The 21933-nt window shown below is 40.8% G+C and overlaps 1 protein-coding gene across 1 annotated transcript in view; it reads right to left on the reverse strand.

The window, feature by feature from the left end:
• Positions 1-21933, reverse strand: part of THADA (THADA armadillo repeat containing) — a gene marked incomplete at both ends in the record, with an annotated part of 379586 nt that overhangs the window by 114392 nt on the left and 243261 nt on the right. The window contains one exon of the mRNA XM_080711248.1: positions 5861-5976. Coding sequence (XP_080567374.1) covers positions 5861-5976 — 116 coding nt within the window. The remainder of the gene's footprint in view (positions 1-5860; positions 5977-21933) is intronic.

A 21933-nucleotide genomic window follows, 5' to 3' on the forward strand; every position in this document is an offset into this window, starting at 1 on the left:
TCTTCCAAGTTTTGTACTTAATTATTTTCTATGATAAACATTCACTATACTGACATTCAAGAAAAAATGAACAAAGTTTAGTAGTATAAACATGTTTTGTTTTGGTCATCGCAGCATCTGATGTATGGTCAGAATATTCCATTTAGCTCACCAAGTTTACTAAAAGGAACATAACACTCATGAGTGTACATGCCCTTTCCCCCTTTTATAACCAAAGAAAGAGATGTCAAATAACTGAATTCATTTTTTCTTCTTTCTTTCTTTCTTTCTTTCTTTCTTTCTTTCTTTCTTTCTTTTTTTACTGGGGATGGAACCCAGGGGTTACACACCTAGCCCTATTTTTTAGTCTTTTTTTTTTTTTTTTTTTTTTGGTGGTACTGGAGGTGGAACCCAGGGGCTTTTCTACCTCTGGGCTATACAACAAGACCTATTTTATACTTTATTTAGAAACAGGTTCTCACTAAGTAGCTGAGGCTGGCTTTGAACCGGTGCGATCCTCCTGTCTCAGCCTCCCAAGCACTGGGATTACAAGCGTGCGCCACCATGCCTAACTGAATTCATTTCTGAAAAATTTTAAGACCAATATAATAGTACTTCCAAACCTCAACAAAAATAAATAAGTCTTTTTCTTCTCTTTGTCCTACTTGACAGGACTTCTAAAAATGTTTCCTACTCAGTCAGGCCTGGGATCCAGCTGGGACAGGCAAGCTGGAATCTACACATAGTAAGAGTGGCAGACTGGGCCACCACTGGGAACTGTGAGGAGGAGTCCTCTTTTATGGAGCCCCAGGCAGACTTTCCAGGCCAGAGTTTTGACCCCTATTCTCACTCAGTTCCTGGCCTGGGGCAGCTTAGTTTTTTTTTGTTTTTTTTGTTTTTTTTTTCAGTAGTTGGTAAACTGCCTTAGCACTAGGAGAGAGACAGTGAATTGGATTGTGGAGGGAGGCACGAAGGAGAAAGGGGAAGGGAAGGACTTGAAGGATTAATGAGCTGATTTCCATAAAGGCTTTGACATCGTGGAATGAAAAGTGGCCTGTAAGAGCAAAAGCCCAGTTCTTTACTCAGGCTGTGTTGCCAGCTGGCCATTCATCACCAAAAATTCCCCAATAGTTCCATGGTTGTTGCTCAACCACCTAATATAAATCCTTATTAATCTCACAAAGTCAAAACACCAAATACACGACAAGTCTGTATGTGACTCAATTTGAGAGTCAAATTTTAAAAACTGAATTGGTTATGCCATAGATCCAATGAATTTTTAAAAAACACTTCTTTGGAGATAAATGGACAAAAAATGACAAATCCAGTAAAATTTTTGTGCTTACTGGGCTGGATGAACTTAAGTCTAATGATCAAATAAATTAGAGGAGAAAAAAGGTGTTGGTGCTACAATTTAAACTGACCTTTTCTTTTTGTAATAACATTAATTTTTCATGGCTTATACAAAAAAGACACAGAAAATCCTTAGTGGGTTCAAAGAAACATTTATTCTTCTTTCATGTGGAAATTACAAGGGACATAAAGGAGCCTCTTTAGTAGTGTAATTTGGAGTACTTGGCATTGTTACACCTTCACGGGAAAGGCAGGTGAGGAACTGAAGGTAAGTCTCCTTTCAGAGGGGACCACTAGGACCCCAAATGGGCTCAGATGATCATGGAGTTAACTGGTGGAGACAAACATCTCCTGGAGAAACAGGTTCTCAGGAACAAGGCATACATGGGGCAGGCTGAGGCTGTTTCATCATCTGTACCCAAATCTCTAACTTACTGTTCAGCATTTTTGGGGTCATTCTGCCAATGATGTAAATAATATAGAAAGACTGATAAAAAGCTTTGGAATGCATTATGCTTTGGCAGCATGCTTTCCTTCCAAGTTCATTCCAGGCTCTGAACACATCCTGGGGTTAATACTTGTAAAAGTTGTTGGGGAACAAGAGGAAGTCTGGTGTTAGTAACCATCTACAGACCACCCACCAAGTGGAAAGTTCACACTGGATAATAGAGAGTTGACTGTACTAGAAATAGAAGAGTGGCTTTTCTAAACTTGGGGCAAGGAAGGTAGGAACCCAGTGAATTGCATTGATTCATGCCTTTATTTTCCAGCTGGAAAATCATGGAGAAAATCAGAGAAGGGTAGGGCGTAATGATAATAAAAAGCCTAATGATTAGTGAATAACAAGAGGGACCACAGCAAAGATTTAAAAAGAGCCGGGCGTGGTGGCACACACTGGTAATCCCAGCATTTGGGAGGCTGAGACCAGAGGATCGCAGTTCGGGGACAGCCTCAGCTACTTAGTGAGGCCCTCCGCAGCTCAATGAGACCCTGTTTTAAAATAAAGAATAAAAAATTGGGCAGGGAGTATAGCTCAGAGGTCAAATGCCTCTGGATTCCACCCTCAGACCCGCAAAAAAAAAAAAAAAAAAAAAAAAAAAAATTAAAAAAGACCAAGAGGGTTGGGTGTGGTGGCGCCTGCTTATAATCTCAGTACTTAGGAAGCTGTGACAGGAAGATGGCAGGTTCAAAACCAGACTTGGCAATTTTGTGAGGCCCTCCTCAAGTTAGTAAGACCTTGATTATAAATAAGAAATTGAGCTAGGGGTATAGCTCAAGAAGTAGAATGTCCCTGGGTTCAATTCCTTGTGCCAAAAATAAGTAGATAAATAAGTAAATTAATTAATTTAAAAGCCCAAGAGGAGTTCTCTAGCTTTGTCAGCCACTGCCAGGCATCACATCACATGAAGGTCCACCAATGGCCGGCCTTCTTCTCTACCCCATCCAACAAGAAAGGGTGGACTTACGAAGTAGGTGGTAATGACTTTCTATGAGAACCAGGAAGAATAGCAAACTAAGGTGGCACAAACACCTTCCTTATGGTACTTTAAGAAATGGGAGTTGGACATAGTAGCAAATGCCTATAATCCCAGTACCTGGGAGGCCAAGACAGGAGGATCAAAGGTTTGCAGACAGCTCCTGGCAAGTAGCAACCTAGCAAGACTCTTGTTTCAAGATTAAACAAACAAGCCAGGCGTGGTGGCGCACCCTTGTAATCCCTGCACTTGGGAGGCTGAGACAGGAGGATCACACAGGTTTGAAGCCAGCCTTAGATACTGAGTGAGGCTCTCAGCAACTCAGTGAGACCCTGTTTCCAAATAAAGTATTAAAAAAAAAAAAAAAGGTCTGGGAGTATAGCCCAGATGTAGAAAGCCCCTGGGTTCCACCCTCAGTATCCCAAACAACAACAACAAATAAAAACCCAAATAAATAAATAATTGGGCTGGGGATGTGCTCAAATTAAACCAACCAATGATTTGACCAATAGGCCAAAACAATAACAGACCCTCGGGTGAACAGAACTCAGAAATGTATATGTTTTGACAGACTCATTACACAGCAAGTGCATTGTGCCACTTCCAGAACTTCCCAGGTGTCCTTGGCTGTCCTTCCTTGTCCTCTTCTCAGCCCCCCTCCCCTGACTCTCGTAAGCCTGGGGCCGTCTTGGCATCATACTCACTGAGGGGTCAGAGTGGGACCCTGGGCCCAGGGAGCCTCCCCTGGTGAATGCAGGGCTCCTCACGGGGAGCCGGGTGCAGCCCCAGAGTGGCTCTTACCAGTCTTTCCAGCTCAAGGTCCTCAGCAGACCCCTCTCCTCTCACTCACCCCCTCTCCCCCATTCTTGGCTCAGCAATCTGTTTTCCTTTGAGGTTTTCTTTCAACAGAGCGCCCAGTTGGCCACCAGTGTCTCTGGCCTGGCCCACCTCGAAGCCTGACCCTGACTCAAAATCTCAAAGGAAAACATCTGCGAATGCAGCCTAGAAGTAGAATGCCTCTGGGTTCAATCCCTAGTACCATACAAACAAACAAACAAAAAAACTGGGTGATAGGATGCTTTAGGTAGCCCTGGCTGGAAACACAGTTTCAAAAGAATGATTTCTAGAGAGCTCCAACTTCCTGATCCCCAGAAATGATAGTTAGGAGAACTTTACCTGTTAGTTGGTAAAACTGCCGAAGCTGAGAGCATAATTGTGATTCAGTCCTTTTTTCCCAGGAAATGTGTATTTGGGAGGTTAAGAGCCACAGTAGAGGCAAATGAGTTTCTAGTTAAGAAACTCTTACTCTCCAAATAAAATAGAGGAAACAAAAATCAGATTAAAAATGAGAAGTTTGCCCTAACTTTATTGGCGTTTCAGTCACTGGAGAATTTCCCCATTGGTATACCTGTCCAAAGCTACTGTGCTGACATAATCATGAGACACGCTACCCATGCGGTGGGATATCTGCCTTCCCTCCACCTTAAATTTTCCTTTAATCCCTTGCTCTGTAGCTTCTCTGTATTTCCTCAGCTTCATCTTTGCCACATGGAAGGCTAATTTTTTTTCTTTTTTTGGAGGCAAGTACTGGGGATTGAATCCAGGACCATTCTACCTTCAATATATATCCCCAGCCTGAATTTATTTTTTATTTGGAAACAAGGTCTCAAACCTGCAAGCATCCTATCTCATCCTCAGGCTAAATTTTTTTTTTTTTTTTTAGTTTTTCAAACTACCATATCATTTCCTACTGTCATATCCACCTATGTTATTACCTAAGCTTGGAATTCTCCCCCCTGCCTTGGACATTTGATAAAATTTTGGTTCAATATCAGCCCTCTCTTGCCTCTTCGCTAGGCTATTCCCATACCGCAAATTTATTACTACATTTAACATATTGAATGAAAATTATCTACTTATACATCTTTCTCACCTCCTGGAGGCCCTTGAAGCCAGGACTAGTTCTTTTCTATCTTTGCATCCCATGTAGCCTGTGCTTAGCAATACTTTATTGAACTAAGCTGAATTGTGAGCATCATATTGCCTATTACTTGATTGCCATAAAAGGTGGGGAGCCCCTTCCCAAATGTGAACATAAGCACATTTTCTTTTTTTTTTTCTTCTTTTTTTTTTTTTTCAGTACTGGGGATAGAACCCTGGGGCATTCTACTTCTGAGCTACACTCCCAGCCCTATTTTTAATTCTTTATTTTGAAACAAAGTCTCACTGAATTGCAAAAGGTCCTCACTAAGTAGTAGCTGAGGTTGTCCTTGAACTACAATCCTCAGGTCTCAGCCTCCTGAATGCTGAGATTACAAGTGTGCACCACCACACCCAGCAAGCACATTTTCAAAAGAGTAAAAAAGAGGCTTCTACATCACATAACCAGTATACAAACGTTATCAGATGTACCACACTATAGTTTGGTGTGTGGTAAGGAAGCAGGGGCCTCTTCTGCATCTCCTTGCTAGAAATTAAGAGGACATTTCCCATCAAATGAAAGATTTTACATCCCTTCATCTTTCACATGTAAAAAGTTCTAAGTTCCATAATAAGCTAACAGTGGCAATAATGAAATCAACAACATATGTCTCCACTGTTCTTTGCCTTGCTTTATTCAAGCTACACCATTACCCATCTAAAAATGACAATTTCCATCCCCTGTTCCTATTCACACCCTCAGTGCCTGCTCCAGTCTGACACCCGTCTTTAACCTATGAGCTGCCACGGCACCTCACATGACAGAGTCCATTATTGCCTTTCATTGTCACAATGTCTAACAGGGCTGGACACATAGTGGGTATTAATAAGAGACAGCTGACTAGTGGGCAGATAAAAAGCCATATTACAAGCCTCCCAGTAACTCAGCAGTTTTATAAAAATTGTCAGAAAATATTTTTCTTTCTTTACCACAACCCAAAAGGATAAATACTCCATTAAGTTTAGAAGACACATGCCAATGACTTTTTAAACTCCCCACAACTAGGAACAGCAACTCTCGAATGTATTGTTAACCCCTGAGAACTCTCTGCTCATGCGGGGTTTTAACATACCTCTTGGCCAGCCAGAGTTTGGCTTTGGTACAAACAGTGATGTCAGCCAGCTCCTGCTGAAAGTCTGAATTCGGTCTGTGTTTGGAGTCTGTGTAGGCTTGTAACAAATGAAAAACCTAAACCAAGAAAGAGAAAAGGCAGTATCTTGCTGTGAAAATGGATTTTTCCTAAATGTTCAGTCCCTCCCTTTAGATTTCCTTAAAATATTCCTTTCAGAGGAAATAGACACCTGTGGAAAGTGGCTCTAGTTTCTGCAGAAAAGCACGCTGGCTTTGGAGGACTCGGCGGCGGTCAGAAGCCCATGGCCTTGGCCCATTCCTGTGCTTTGTGTCTGCCTTCAATTCCCCAAACTGGGGACTGCTCTGTGACCACACAATCATTTGCTACCAGAGTTTATTAGAAACAAGTATCCATTGATTTCAGCAAGGAAATGTAAATATCTTTGTGTTCGAAATTTCAGTGAAAATTAAATGTACTTTTTTTGTGTGTGTGTGGGTCTGGGGATGGAACCCAGGGCCATTCGACCTCCGAGCTACACCCCCTGCCCAATTTTTTATTCTTTATTTTGAAACAGGGTCTCACTGAGTTGCGGAGGGCCTCACTAAGTAGCTGAGGCTGTCCGCGAACCGCGAACCATGATCCTCTGGTCTCAGCCTCCCAAATGCTGGGATTACAAGTGTGCGACACCATGCTCGGCTTTAAATGTACCTTTTAAAGTGAGTGTTTTTATAGGAAAAATAAACTGTCTGAGAGAATAAACTGGCTTACACTTCTACGTTCACCAGAACAGTGTCAGCTAAAAGAGCATACTGATGCTTTCCTTTGCAAATATGGATAGTGATGTTTGTCATTATTTACATCTTTTTAGCAGAGCTACCCTTAGAGGTCAGGAGAGGGAAGCAATGCAGACCTGCTGCACTCTCTTAAGTTATAAGTGGCACTATGTTCTAGAATCCAACAGAGCCAGGCAGATACTACTGGCTCTCTAGCTGCTAGTTTTAGAATGGTGGCCACAGTTCCAGCAGACAAGAGACACAGGCCACATGCAATCATGTGCTTGATTCACACTCAGCACTGCCATACACAGAGCCTTTGTGGGACTCCAACAGCAGAAAATGAAAGGAAATGGGTGGGGGAGTGGGTAGTTCAGATTCCTTGACTTTAGCTAATACCAAGGAGAAGACACATGTCAGGGATAACCTTCAGTCTGGCTTCCTTATCTATACCAGGGAAAGAGGTGGGTGGAGGAAGGCAAGAACAGATAGACACAAGAAACTTAAAAGTTTATTTTAATAGTATTTGTTTGCTTCCCCTACTGAATCCTTTACTGGGGCTGCAAATGATTCTAAAAGTGGCCAGATACAACTTTTCCTTCTCTTTCTCACCTTTCAACCCAAGGGGCTTGAAAGGATTCACAGTAGTGAAATAACTGAGAGTTAGATATGGGAAGGAGTAATGAGGAAACTTCATAGGAAGCCAAAATAAAATAGATCTAGCTGGGTGCAGCTAAGATTACTGGGGTAATCCCTGTAAGGGAGGCAGAGGCAGGAGGATCACAAGGTCATGATCAGCCAGGGCAACCTGGTGAAACCCTATCTCAAAATAAAATAAGAAGGGCTGGCTATATACTTTAGAGGTAGAAGACTCCTGGGTTCAATCATCCATCCATCCATCCATCCATCTATCTATCTATCTATCTATCTATCTATCATCTATCTATATCCATAGTTGTCAGATCCTAGCTGGGTGAATTGGCAGGCTTTCTTGGGTCAGACATCTGCATTGTAATAAATACATGCTGAATACCTTCTGTTTAGAGAGTCAAAATAAATTTTGGAGCTGGGTGTGTTGGTGTATGCCTGTAATCTCAATACTTGGAAAGCTGAGATAGGAGGGTCATAGATTTGAGACCAACCACAGCAATCTAGGAAGACTCTTAGTAACCTAGCAAAACCCTGTTTCAAAACAAAAAATAAAAAGGGCTGGAGTTTGTAGCTTTGAGGCAGAATGCCCCTGGTTTCAATCCCTAGTTCCGTTCCCCCTTAAAAAAAATTGGTAACTTTGCTACACATAACCACACCCCCACACAACAGAAGTAAGTGTACAGGAAAATGCACACAAGTCTGAATGTGGAGACTGAAAATGCTTTCTCTAATAAAAGCTCTGTTATTTCAGAAGCAACAGATCAGATGTCGCTCCCTCACCACACCCCCGCAGGGACCCAAACTGCCCGGCGTGGAGTCTGGAGAAGTGGGTCTGGCTGGGGCTTCTGTTCTTCTGCGGTAACTGCCAGAGGGAAAAATACCTCCCTCAGCCTCCATCCTCACTGTCCTGAAAGAGCTGGCAAAGCCACCAGGCCTTGCTTTCTTTTCTCCACAGCTGCACAAAACCAACCACCACGGCTTTTCATGGTGGCACAGGATTGTAATTAATCAGCAGACACCAGCAAAATGCATGAGTCTGGAACTTATTTGTAAGGAAAGCTGTGAGATTTTCAAATGCTTCTCATTTAAAAGAAATCACTTCAAAAATAACTCCTGATGGATGTTTAAACTTAGTCCTATATTTGCTCACCTTACTTGGCAAAAACAAGACTGTTTTTGAAACGCTTGGTAGCTCTAGCTTATGAAAATCAGCCTACGGGCCCATCAATTCTGTTACCTTGGGAACAAACCAGACAACAATTGTAATCCTGGTTGTTCACAGGAATGGAAAGTGGTATGTCTATATGGGACAAATGGAGAGAGATATACTTAGAGGAACCTGGTGGAACTAGGCGAGTGGAAGAGACAGAACAATATAAATGAAGAAGAGTCAGAGAAGTCAAGGAAGAAGTGGAACAGGGATGGAGAGGGAGGAGAAAGGAGAAGAAACATTTTACTAGCAAATATATGAAATAGGTTAGTGTTTTTTAGATATGTTTCTTTAGGAAAATTAACGAAGCTGGGTATGGTGTCGCACACTTATAATTCCAGTACTTTGGAGGCTGAAACAGGAGAATTGCAGGTTCATGGCTAGCCTCAGCTATTTAGTAAGGCCCCAGGCAACTCAGTGAGACTGTTTAAAAAAAAAATTGGGCTGAGGGTGTAGCTTGGAGGTACAATGCCCCTGGGTTCAATCCCCAGTACTGGAAAAAAAAAAGAAGGAAGGAAGAAGGAAGGAAGGAAGGAAGGAAGGAAGGAAGGAAGGAAGGAAGGAAATTAATGAAAATATTTGGCCAGGCATGGTAATGCATGCTTATAATCCCAGTACTTGGGAGGCTGAGACAGGAGGATCCAGGTTCACAGCCAGCCTCAAGCTACTGAGACTGTTTCAAAATAAGGAATAAAAAAATTGGGCTGGGAGTGTAGCTTGGAGGTAGAATGCCCATGGGTTCAAACCCCAGCACCACAAAAAAAAAAAAAAAAAAAAAAAGAAAGAAAGAAAAAAAGAAAGAAAAAAGAAGAAAAGAAAAAGAAAATATTTGAATTCAAAACTGCCCTCATATGACATTTTAGTGTTGGGAACAAGAAAAAAGAAATTATCCTTTCGTGTGAGGTCCAGGCATAAGGCCAGGCCTCTGGAACCAGCACCAGAGTCAGGCCCCAGGCCTTCCTGGGAAAGGTTATCTGTCCATCGGCTCTTTAGGCTGGCAGAAGCAAATTCCGCTCTCGTTCTCCTTGACGAAAGTCCTGGTCCAGAACCACTTCTGGGCTAAGAGGATGGCTGGGCTCAGGCCTGGGGTAATTTGCAAACAGCCCATAGCACACAGCTGTCCTGAACCAAGCACTGAGAATGCAAAGCTGCCAGACCCCAAGAGAAGGAGGACGGACGGAAACACATGAGCACTGCGACATTTAGTGTCACTTCGGGTGTGCCAACTTCCTAAGAGGGTCCAAGTATACAGTCAACAAGCTCTCATTCAACACTTATTATTACCAAACACTGTCCTAGGGGCTACAGCAGAGACCAAAGAGCCCCTGCTCTCCTGCAGCTTACGTTCTAGCCATGGATCCATGGAAGGTCAGTAGCTTCCCTGATGCTGCCGGGTCGGGATTAACAACTGCACAGTTGCTTGGCATTCACTTCTCTTTTCCTGTGACCTCCCCCTCCACGGGTCCTGTGCACAGTAGGAACTCAACAAGCAGTTGCTACATTGAACAGACACTGATCTTTGGTGCTTCTTCCTATATTAACTCTTTTAGCACATATCTCCCTGGGTTTAGTGAGCTGCTATAGGGACCAACTTCTGTGTTTCGAGTGGAGACAGAGGGCTGAAAAATACTGAACTTCTTACTCCAATGGGTTCCTCATCTGACGGGAAGAACAGAAAGGCTGTATTGGAGGTAAGAATCCAGATGCATGAAAGAGAGTAGAAGGGCACAGAGTCTGGAGCCAGGCAGACATGGGTGGAAACCAATTACTAACTGTGAGTGCTTGGGCAACTTACTTAACTTCTTTTTCCCCATGGGAAATGGGAGTATTCAGCAGTCCCCCCCTTATCTGTTGGGAATATATTCCAAGATCCCCAGTGGATGCCTAAAACCTCAGACAGTACTGAATCCTATATATCCTATTTTTTTCCTATACACAGCTATGATAAATTTTAACTTTTAAGTTAGTCACAATAAGAGATTCATGGCGGTAACTAATAATACAAGTAGAATACAACGATACCCAGCATTCGAGAGGCTGAAACCAGAGGATCTTGGTTCTTGGCCAGCCTCAGCTACTTAGCAAGGCCCTTTGCAACTCAGTGAGACCCTGTTTCAAAAATAAAAAGACAGCCAGGTGTGGTGGCACACCCTTGTAATCCCAGCATATGGGAGGCTAAGACAGGAGGATTGCGGTTTGAGGACAGCCTCAGCTACTTAGTAAGGTTCTTTGCAACTCAGTTAGATCCTGTTTCAAAATAAAGAGTAAAATATAGTGCTGGAGGTGCAGCTTAAAGGTAGAATGCACCTGGGGTTCCATCCCCCGTACCAAAAAACCCCAAAAAAACAAAAAACCCAGACCAAAAAAAAAAGAAAAAATAGAGCTGAGAGTGTAGTTTGGGGTAGAATGCACCTGGGTTCCATCCCCAGTACCTTAAAAAAAAAAAAAAAAACTTATGAATTATTTTCAGAATTTTAAACTTTAAATTTTAATATTTCCAGACTACACTTGATTGCAGGTAACTGAAACTGTGGAAAGAAAAACCATGGGCACTGTTAAAAATGTCTGCTTGTGTGATTGTAGTGAAATACAAGAATGTATACACTACTTGGTATACACTAAGCACCTGATAAAAATGTCAGTTCTCTTTGTTTTCTGTTTTCTCCCATCAAGCCCCATTCTAAAAATAAATGGTCAAAGAAAGTTTTGCCAAAACATTGATATTTGTATTGGGCACTGAGAAGAGTCTTGCCAGAATCAAGAGAAGAGTATGCAAGCAGGGGAAAAGATGTAAAAGGGTATAAAAATACTGGCATTTTCGACAAAAAGACTGAACCTTAATATGCACTGTGGACTATAGTTATTAATGATGTGTTGATACTGGTTCATTAACTGGAACAAATGTATTACACTAATGAAGATATTAATGGTAGGAGAAAATTAGGAAAGGGGGAGAGGGAGGAAAGGAATATATGAGAATTCCCTGTACTACTAACTAAATTATTTTGTAAATCTAAAATTGCTCTAAAGAATGGACTATGGATTAAGAAATATATATGTTGGTATAGCCTGGGGGACAGCAAGTCATCTGGTGTGACAAGACCACAGCCAGGTGTGCTCAGGCTGGGGTTCAGACGAAGAAAGCTCTTAACTATAACCTGACGGAATGGGTCCTGTCCTGTGGGTAGCAGGGACCTCTTCAGAGATAGCATATTAGTGTGATAAGACCTGTGATTTGGAGAGAAGGGCCAGAGCAAGGTTGAGGCTGCAGTACGAGGCCCAGGACCATGTCCTTTCTACACAAGAGGTGGCGAGTATTGAAATCAGAGCTCGAAGCCAAAAGCCTGTGGGCCAACACAGGCTTCTGAGGCTGTAAGTTTACACCTACTGCCTCCCTTAGGGTTTGCCTACCTGCCTGGCCTGAGCAAGACTGATTTTGTGACTTTTCCAACCCACCCCTTCCAAACTCCAGACTGGAGAGAAGAGGCCTAAAGGGGCTGCAGAAGTAGGGCTTGACAATTGCTGCAGACATGGAATATTAGAAACACTCTTAACTTGGGCAGCTGGTGAACAAGGGGCATCTTTCAAAACCAGGTTCATAAGAGAATTTGCAGTATGTCTGAAAATGAGGGAGGGGACCGAATGGGTTTGGTTGGGAACATCTATGTATAGTTGCTCTGATTAGGATAAAAACAGGAATTCTTTTGAGATGAAAGGAACTCTATTAATAATCACATTGGGACAATCAGGACAGATAGTTAACCCTAGCTGTAGTAGGCCCCTGGGAAAAGGGTTAGAAGTGAATTGAGAGGTGTCATCAGCAAAAGACAACAGAAGAAAGCTTTGTTGCCTTAACGGAAAGAGACAGAGAGCACACAAGACACAACACAAGATGTAGCGGAGGGAGGGAGGGAGGGCAGAGCAACAGCATCCCCCATGACTATCACAAGCATGGGGTGCTCTGCCTGCCCTGAGGAGGGGTGGTCACTGATGCAGCTGAGAGGAGCAGGGAATGCACTGCAGGAGGGGGCCCGGGAGCATGCTGGGTTTCTTGCCCCTAAGGCACAAGCCTTAATGAAAGTCTGTGTGGAGAACCTGGAAATAGTTACCCCCTATCCTTCCCCTCCCCGCTCTAAACAGAGAAACTCAGGAGAGGCCCAGGCATCTGTGCAAAGCATGGGGTCCACTTGGGCAGTTCAGAATCTTAAAAGCAACTCCACAGAGCAAATGTAATGCTCTTTGAATAAATGCCACAGGCCTAAGAAGTGTCATGAGGCCGTTCCCTAAAAAAAAAACAAAACTCACTGCACCAATAAAATATGTCTGGTTTATGCTGCTGGACTAAAATAGTGACTTGTGTTAGACAAGATCAAGATGATATATGGCTGTTTGGGAATGCAACGCTGAGATGGGTTTTCCTCTTCACTAAGCATGGCTTCCAGGCAATTTTCCCCCTTATAAAACCAACAGCAGCTGAGTTCCAGAAACCAGTAGGATCCAGCAATAACAAGACAAAGTTAGGCAGGCCATGAAAAGGGCCAACTCCAGCAAGAAAAGGGATGCTCATTTCAAAGGTCAGATAAAAAGGGGGTGAGTGCATCGGAACCATGAACAATCCCAAACTTTAGTCTATTCACTTTTGCAACTGTATTTTCTTAAAAGCAAATTCCACCTTTTTACTTTTGCAGCATGTAGGCTGTGGGTGAATGCTTTTGACCGTATCACATTTGGCCAAGTATAAAAGTTCTGGATCGACCACTCTGCTTAGTCTTCTCCCTGTTTCGCTCCAACCCCCGAGCTAAGTCAGTGCTGCATTTTTTTCCAGGCGCAGTGTTTACACAGGATTTTATTTCGGCTGGTAAAATATCTGTAATTTTTCAGGGACTTAAATAAATGATCTATGCCGGGAATGTACAGTATAGGGTGATGTCAGGCCTCCTTTTTTTCTTGACTCACTGGGCATAACAGGCAAACATTGTTTCAGCCTGTAGTTGGGAATGTGAATATTTATCCTGTCGACTTAATTCATACAAACAGAACTAAAAGCAGGCAGGCACAAGTATTTTATGGCTCTAAGTCAGAGTGAAAAGGGGGAGGGTCAGGGAAGGAGGTGTATGAGGGAAGGATCCAAATTTTCTAATTCACAGAAACATGCCTAATCATATAACTGCTGGGAAACGGATACAGCGAAAATCATTTAAAAGGCAGATCGTATGTGTGTGTAGGGGAAAGCAACAGAAAGGAGTTCTCTAAATATATGTCATTTCTACCCATTACAATGTGGGTTAGGATGTTTTCTGCTTAAAGCATATTAATCAGAATTCCAACTAGTCCACAGGTTCCTGGGAGCATCCATCTTGCTGCAGACTTCCAAATTCAGGGCACTGAGCTTGCTGGGCATACGAACCTGCCTATGCCGTGTGTAGAGAAAGCTCAATGTCCTGTATGTTACAATAGCCCAAATGTTGCCAGCCTTGAGGGGTGGTGTGGGCTATAGGCAGGACTTTAAGAAATATGAGCTCCTTGTCCTTGGTCATTCCCTAGGAGAAGGGCCTAGTGGGCCTGTACCAGCTATACTCACCCGCCAATCTGACTCTACGCTAGAAGGCAGGCCAGAAAGTGTTCCAAGTGGTTGCTCCCCTAAAACCTCAACCTGTGTATCCGATGAGAACACATCCTTAATAAAGTCTTAGTTCCCCAAAGGTGACACTTCACTGTACTGTGTCCTTGCTGCCAGAAAGAGGATGCTAATTAGAAAGTGTTACTACTTCTATTAACTCTGCCTTAGGGAAGACAGTCATGGGTAACAGGCCATGAATATCCTGAAGGACTAAAATGTACAAAAACACCATCTATGGGAGCCTAGAAATTAGTTTTGCATCTCAAATCTACTCCTCCTGTCTAAAATATTCCACAGTCTTGTTCAGGAGCCAAAAGATCTTGCACTTAGATGATGAACCCAACTAAACTTGGCAGTTCTCTCCCTCCAACATGGATTTTATATATCGCTATCAGAAGAAGTTCCTTTAGGAGGCACAGTGGTATGCGTGTGTGTGTGTGTGTGTGTGTGTGTGTGTGTGTGTACTGGGGATTGAAACCAGGAATAGTCTACTTCTGGGCTATACACCCCAGCTGGCACATAGCTTTTAATGCCAATACTTGGGAGGCTGAAACAGGAGGATCACATGTTCGAGGCCAGTTTTAGCAATTTAGCAAGATTCAGTAAGACCATTTCAAATTAAAAATAAATAAAGGACTGAAGGTAGAACTCAGAGGTAGAATGGCCCTGGGTTCAATCCCTACTACCAATGGAAAAAAAAAAGTTCTCCTAAAGCTAAGCTTCAACAGCATCAATTCCCAAGTTCAAAATCTGCTAATGAATTTCGACCTTCTCGAGAACTTGCTAGGTGGGACGGAATGTTCAATATACCTTTCTGGTTTTACTTCCTATTTCCTCTATTTCATAAATCTATTCTGTGGCTAAAAGGGACAATTCCCCATTCTTGGAAACTTAGCAAATGCCTTCTGCCCAGGATGTTCCTTTCATTTCTCCCTCTGTCCTTTCCATTCATACTGGAAGAGCTATTTATTTATTTACATACTTACTTATTGTGGGTTATGGAGATTAAATCCAGGGGCATTCTACCTCCAAGCTACACTCCTAGCTCTGTTTAGAAGCAGGATCTCTCGAGGTTGATGAGAGTCTCACTATTTGCTGAGTCTGTCAACAAACCTGTGATCCTCCTGTCTCAGTCTCCCAAGTACTGGGATTATAGGCCTGTACCACCATGCCTGTCTTAGAAGGCCAATTTAGATAAAACCTTCCAGGGCTTCCAGCCACTGGCTAACACCCTGACTAAGACTCTTTTCCTCTTCAGTGCCCCAATACCTCAGTTAAGGATTTTTAAAAGTGTTTTTAATCTACAATATACTTTTCTAGAGTACTAGTGATTGAATTCTAGGGCATTCGACTTCTGAGCTGTTTCTCCAGCTCTATTTTTTACTTTTTATTTTGAAACAGGGTCTCATTAAGTAGGAGAGGGCCTCACTAAGTAGCTGAGGCTTACCATAAACCTGAGATTCTTCTATCTCAGCCTCCCAAGTACTGGGATTACAAGTGTGTGCCACCACGCCTGGCTTTTGAAGGAGTATAGCTTTGTGAAGGAAAGGCCTATGTGTGTTCTTCCTCACAGCCCTTGGGGCTCAAGGGTATGGAGCTTTGTCTAGAAAAGATAGGACTCAATAAGTAGGGGAACTTATGCTCCTCTAGCAGGGTTCAAGGGCTTCAAATTTTACAATACAATTAGAAGTCTGTCACTCAGCAGCAGTGTCAAGGGCCAAGAGCTGTCCGGTTTTAGTTTAGAAAGTGATGTTAAAGGTAGTCAATCTTTTTGTGTGTGTGTGTGTGTGTGTGTGGTACTGGGGATGAAACCCAGGGATATTCTACCTCTGAGCTACACCCTCAGCCCTATTTTTTGTTCTCTATTTTGAAACATGGTCTCACTGAGCTACAAAGGGCCTCACTAAGTAGCTGAGGCTGTCTGTGAACCTCAATCCTCCTGTCTCAGCCTCCCAAATGCTGGGATTCTAAGTGCGCACCACCATTCCTGGCCCAAAAGGTAGTCAACCTTAATGCAACATACAAAGAAAGGTTGCATGTAAGCTGGGCATAGCGGTACATGCTCATAATCATGGGAGGTTGATACTGAAAAATCGCAGGTTCAAGAACAGCCTCAGCCTTATGCAAGCAATACTTTCAGAAACCTAGCAAGACCCTGTTTCAAAAAATAAAAAGGTAAGTAAAATAAAAGGTGTATAGCTCAGAGGTATAATGCCCCTTGGTTTAGTTTAAAATTTGCTAAACACTGACAGAATATCCTTCTCTTTCCCTCCCTCACTCCCTCCATTCTTTCTCTCTTTCTCTCTTTTCTTTTCTTTCTTTCTTGTACCAGGGGTGGAACTCAGGAGCATTGTTCCTCCGAGATATACCCCAGCCTTATTTTTCAGTCTTTTTTATTTTTTTAAACAGAGTCTCACTGAGTTGCAAAGGGCCTCACTAAGTAGCTGAGGCCGTCTGCGAACTGTTGATCCTCCTGTCTCAGTTTCCTGAATGCTGGGATTACAAGCGTGCACTACAATACCCACTTAATTTAGTTAAGAATATTCTTAACTAAAGAGTTTCTAACTTTCATTTTTGAGAGGCTATGTGTATAATTTTTATATTATAGATTATTTATTTGCAAAATAAGTCTGTTTAAATTTTTTAGGAGAATTCTACTACTGAATTTCCTTAAAAAACAGCATTGAGATCAGTAAGGAACTCTTTGATGTAGCAAAATTTATTAGTGAAAAATAATACATTAGATACCACAGACTCGAGATCCAGAGCACCTTAAGTGAAGTCGTGCTGACCCAGAGAAGAACCCAGAGAAGGCACAAACTTCCGAAATCATGGGAAAGAGGAATAACAATGGAGCAATGAATGCTCACAACCCCAAAACATCAGAACCTGATAAAACAGAAATCCAGAGATTTCTAGAAGATCAAATCAGGAAAATAACTGTAGAAATAATAGAGGTGTTTCAAAAAGAATTCAGAGAGAGCCAAAAAGAGATGCAATTAATGAAGTAAAGGCCTCAATTCAAAGCACAAACAACCGATTAGACCACATGGAGAATAGAATCTCACTCCTAGAAGATGATCACTCCAAAAATGAATGCATAGTTTCTAATTTAGAAAAAAAGATCTGACAGCAGGAACCTGACATTGAAGAAATATGGACCCATTTTAAGAGAGCTAACCTAAGAATAACTGGAATAGAGGAGGGAAAAGAAGGTGAAACCAAAGGGATCAACAATCTCTTCAAGGAAGTAATAACAGAAAATTTTCCAAACATAGAGCAAGAGGTCGATACACAGGTCCAGGAAACTTATAGAACTCCCTTTAGACAGGATCGGAGAAGAGGATCCCCACGCCACATAATTGTCAAAATGACCAATGTGGAAGCCAAGCAGAGAATCTTAAAGGCAACAAAAACAAAGGGCCAAGTGACATTCAGAGGCAAACCAATTAGAATCACTTCAGATTTCCCAAACCAAGTCATGAGAGCCAGAAGGGCTTGGAGTAACATATTCCAAACTCTGAAAGAAAACAACTTCCAGCCAAAAATTTCCTACCCAGCAAAACTTTCTATCAAATTAGATGGGGAAATAAGAAGCTTCCACGACAAACAGAAACTGAAGGAATTTATGTCTTCAAAACCAGCGCTAGAGAAAATACTCAAAGAGATTAACTACAAAGAAGAAATAGGTAACACACACCAGAACCAGAGAAATAAGATTTTCCATCCAACAGACAACTAAGATTGGTTATCTGTGGAGATCCATTATTTATGTTAGTCTTTTACCTATTTCTAAATTGTACTGTTTGCTTTTATTGTTTCTAATTTTTAGAATTTCTAGTTGGAATATTAATATACCTTCAGATATAGCATTTGGAAATATTTAATCCCATTCTATCAGTAACTTTTAACTCTGTTTACATTGTCTTTGGATATACAATATTTTTTTATTTTTGAGGGAGTTTGTTTACCCTTCTGTTGCCTGTGCCATTGAAATCATATCCAAGAAATCACTGCCAATTTCAATGTTGTGAGGTTTTATGACCCAGATTTTCTTCTAAAAGTTTATAGTCTTAAGATTTATATTTAGGTCTTTTATCTATTTTGAGTTAATGTTTGTATATGGTGTTAGGTAAGGGTCCAATTTTATTCTTTTTCATGTAATTATTACTTTTCAACAATATTTAGTTAAAAGATTATTATTTCCACCACCAAATGTTCGTGGAAACATTGTCAAAAATAACTGGACCATATATGGAAGAATTTAGCTCTAGGCATTTATTTAACTCCAATGGTTTATATATCTGCCTTTATAACAGTACTACACTGTTTCAATTATTGTAGCTTTATAAGGTTTGAAATCAGAAAATGTACATCTTCTAGCTTTGTTCTTTTTCGAGATCATTTTGGGTATTAGGATAGATTTTTTCTGAAAAATAAATAAATAAATGTATGATAGTTTCACCTAAAAAATATATATTCTCTGGTAAGAAAGCAAAAAGAAATATTGAAATGTTATCTTTAAGTCATCAAAAGCTTGGCATCAGACAAATGAAACTGTTATGTGAGATTTTCATTGTTAATTTTGGATAAATTGCTATAATACTAGATGTCAACCACTAAGCCAAGCATGGGAAGGAGGGATGGGGAGGGAATGGGGTGAGGATCGGGTAGGGGCTAACTGGGCGATGTGTCAATGTATGTCTACAAATTTTTTTTTTATCCCATTATAATGTATGAATACAGTGCACCAATAAAAATATTAAAAAATAAAAAAAACAATACAGATGATTTGTTCAGTTAAAACAGTAATTTTAAGGCAAGACAGGAGAGGGGAAGTTGGTAAGAGGCATAACTGAAATAAAATTAGTTAAGAATTGATCACTGTTGAAGTTGAGTGATGGATATAAAGAGATTCATTACTTGTGTTACAGGTAAAATTTTCTATACTACAAAGTTTAAAATATTTAAAGAAGGAATATAGGAAAGAGAAAATAACTAAATGTATGTACTATAAAGATGAAATTAATAAAGGAAGAGCTTATAATCCAGGGTAGTAAATAAGATATATAAATAAATGACTGAAGTTCAAGATAGAAAACAGTAAGCGCTACAGGAAAGATATTGAGAATGGAAGGCCCATAAGTAAACTGCTAAAATGTTTGCATATAGATGAGAAAAATAACATTTAAAAAGTAAAGAGTAATTTAGTCAATAAATAGTATTAAAACAACCAACCAATCCTTTGATAAATATGATATATGGATCCCTACCTAAAGCCTTGGACTGAGATAAATTCCAGATGGAGAGAAAAAAAGTGTAAAAACCAAACTATAAAAATGCTAGAAAAATAGTAAAATGTTTTATAATCTTCAGGTAAAAGTGCTTTTATTTTTTAAAAGAATAATGAAGATGCTGTGAATGAACAAAAAAAAGAGGTATAAGTATGTCAGTATGTAACTGGAAAACTTTGGCTAAATGTGGTTATACACACTTGTAATCCCAGTATTTGGGAGGCAGAGACAGGAGGATCACAGATTCATAGCTAGCTTCAGCAACTTAGTTAAGACCTTGTTTCAAAATAAAAAAGGGCTGGGGTATAGCTTGGAGGTAGAATGACCCTGAGTTCAATCCCCAGTAAAACACACACACACACACACACACACACACACACACACTCTCTCTCTCTCTCTCTCTCTCTCTCTCTCTCTCTCTCTCTCTCTCTTTTCTGTAGATTAATATGGACTGAATTGCAAAGATCTCCAAGTCATACTATTAAGTAAAAATAGCTGTGAAGACACTACCCTGACCCCCTTTTCTTTCCTACTTCATAGCTACCCCTTCAGCTTTTAATTTTTTTTTAATTTTTTTTTTTATTGGTGCATTATATTCATACAACTTATTGGGGTAAAAAACTTGTGTGTACAAACATGTACTCATCGCTGATTTAACCCCTACCCAAATACCACCCCATTCCCTCCCCGTCCCTCCCTTCCTTGCTTGGCTTAGTGATTGACTTCGATATGTTTAAGTACATTGTGTGCTTTAGAGATTTTTCTCTTCCCCCTCCTTTCTCTTCCTTTAGGTTATCTTGTTTGCTCCTCTTTTCTCCCTAACTCTCACATATTAGGGAAAGCATCTGATTTCTTATTTTTTGTGACTGACTAATCTCACTTAGCATAATGTCCTCCAGTTCCATCCATTTCCCTGGAAATGACGTAATTGAGTTTTTTTTTGATGGCTGAGTAAAATTCCATTGTGTACATATCCCACAGTTTTGTAATCCATTCATCTGTTGATGGACATCTTGGCTGGTTCCATAGTTTGGCTATGGTGAATTGTGCAGCTATGAACATAGATACACATGCATTAGTTTGGTAGTTTGGTTTCTTTTCTTTTGGGTAGATACCCAACAGTGGTATTGCTGGATCAAATGGTAGGTGTGTTCCCATTCTTCTGAGGATTCTCCATACTGTTTTCCAAAGTGGTTGCACTAATTTGCAATCCCACCAACAATGTCTTAGAGTTCCCACTTCTCCACATCCTCGCCAGCATCTGTTGTTGTTTGTGTTTTTAATGATTGCCATTCTAGTTGGAGTTAGGTGAAATCTCAGGGTAGTTTTGATTTGCATCTCTCTGATTGCCAGTGATGTTGAGCATTTTTTCATGCATTTATTGGCCATTTGAATTTCTTCTTTTGTGAAGTGTCTATTTAGTTCAGTTGCCCATTTTGTTATTGGATGCTTTGTTTTCTTAGTGTTGAGTTTCTTGAGTTCTCTGTATATTCTAGATATTAGTCCTCTATTGGAGGGGTAGGTGGCAAAAATCTTCTCCCATTCTGTTGGCTCTCGATTGAGGTTCTTGATAGTTTCCTTTGCTGAACAGAAGCTCTTCAGTTTCATGCAATCCCATGTATTGATTCTCCTTTTAATTTGTTGTGCCTTTGGGGTCTTATTGAGGAAATGTTTGTCTGTGCCTATGTGTTGTAGTGTTGGACCTATGCCCTCTTCAAGGAGCTTCAAAGTCTCTGGTTTAATTTCCAAGTCTTTGATCCATCGTGAGTTGACTTTTGTACAGGGTGAAAAAGTGGGATTAACATCCAATTTTCTGCATATGGTTAACCAGTTTTGCCAACACCATTTGTTGAAGAGGCTATCTTTTTTCCAGTGTATGTTTTTGGCCCCTTTGTCAAAAATCAATTGGCTGAAAGTGTGTGGGCTTGTTTCTGGATCTTCTATTCTGCTCCATTGGTCTATATATCTGTTCTTTTGCCAGTACCATGCTGTTTTTATTACAATGGCTTTGTAGTATAGTTTAAAGTCAGGTATTGTGATTCCTCCTGCGTGGTTTTTGTTACTGAGAACTACCTTGGCTATTCTGGGCTTTTTGTTATTCCAGATAAATTTAAGGACTGATTTTTCTATGTCTGTGAGGAATGATCTTGGTAGTTTAATGGGCATTGCATTAAATCTGTAGATCACTTTTGGGAGGATGGCCATTTTAATGATATTTATTCTGCCAATCCATGAACATGGAAGATCTTTCCATCTTCTAAGATCTTCTTCGATTTCTTTTTTCAGTGTTTTATAATTTTCTTTGTAGAGATCTTTTACCTCCTTGGTCAAATTTATTCCTAGGTATTTTATTTTTTTGTGGGAGATCCTGAGTGGAAGTGTTTTCTGAATTTCTTTTTCAGTGGATTTATGGTTGGTGTACAGGAAAGCTTCTGATTTTTTAAGATTGATTTTGTATCCAGATACTTTGCTGAATTTGTTGATCAGTTCTATAAGCCTTTTGGTTGAGTTTGTTGGGTTTTCTA

This window comes from Muscardinus avellanarius (genome assembly GCF_963383645.1).
Source record: "Muscardinus avellanarius genome assembly, chromosome: 15".
NCBI classification, from domain to species: Eukaryota; Metazoa; Chordata; class Mammalia; order Rodentia; family Gliridae; genus Muscardinus; species Muscardinus avellanarius.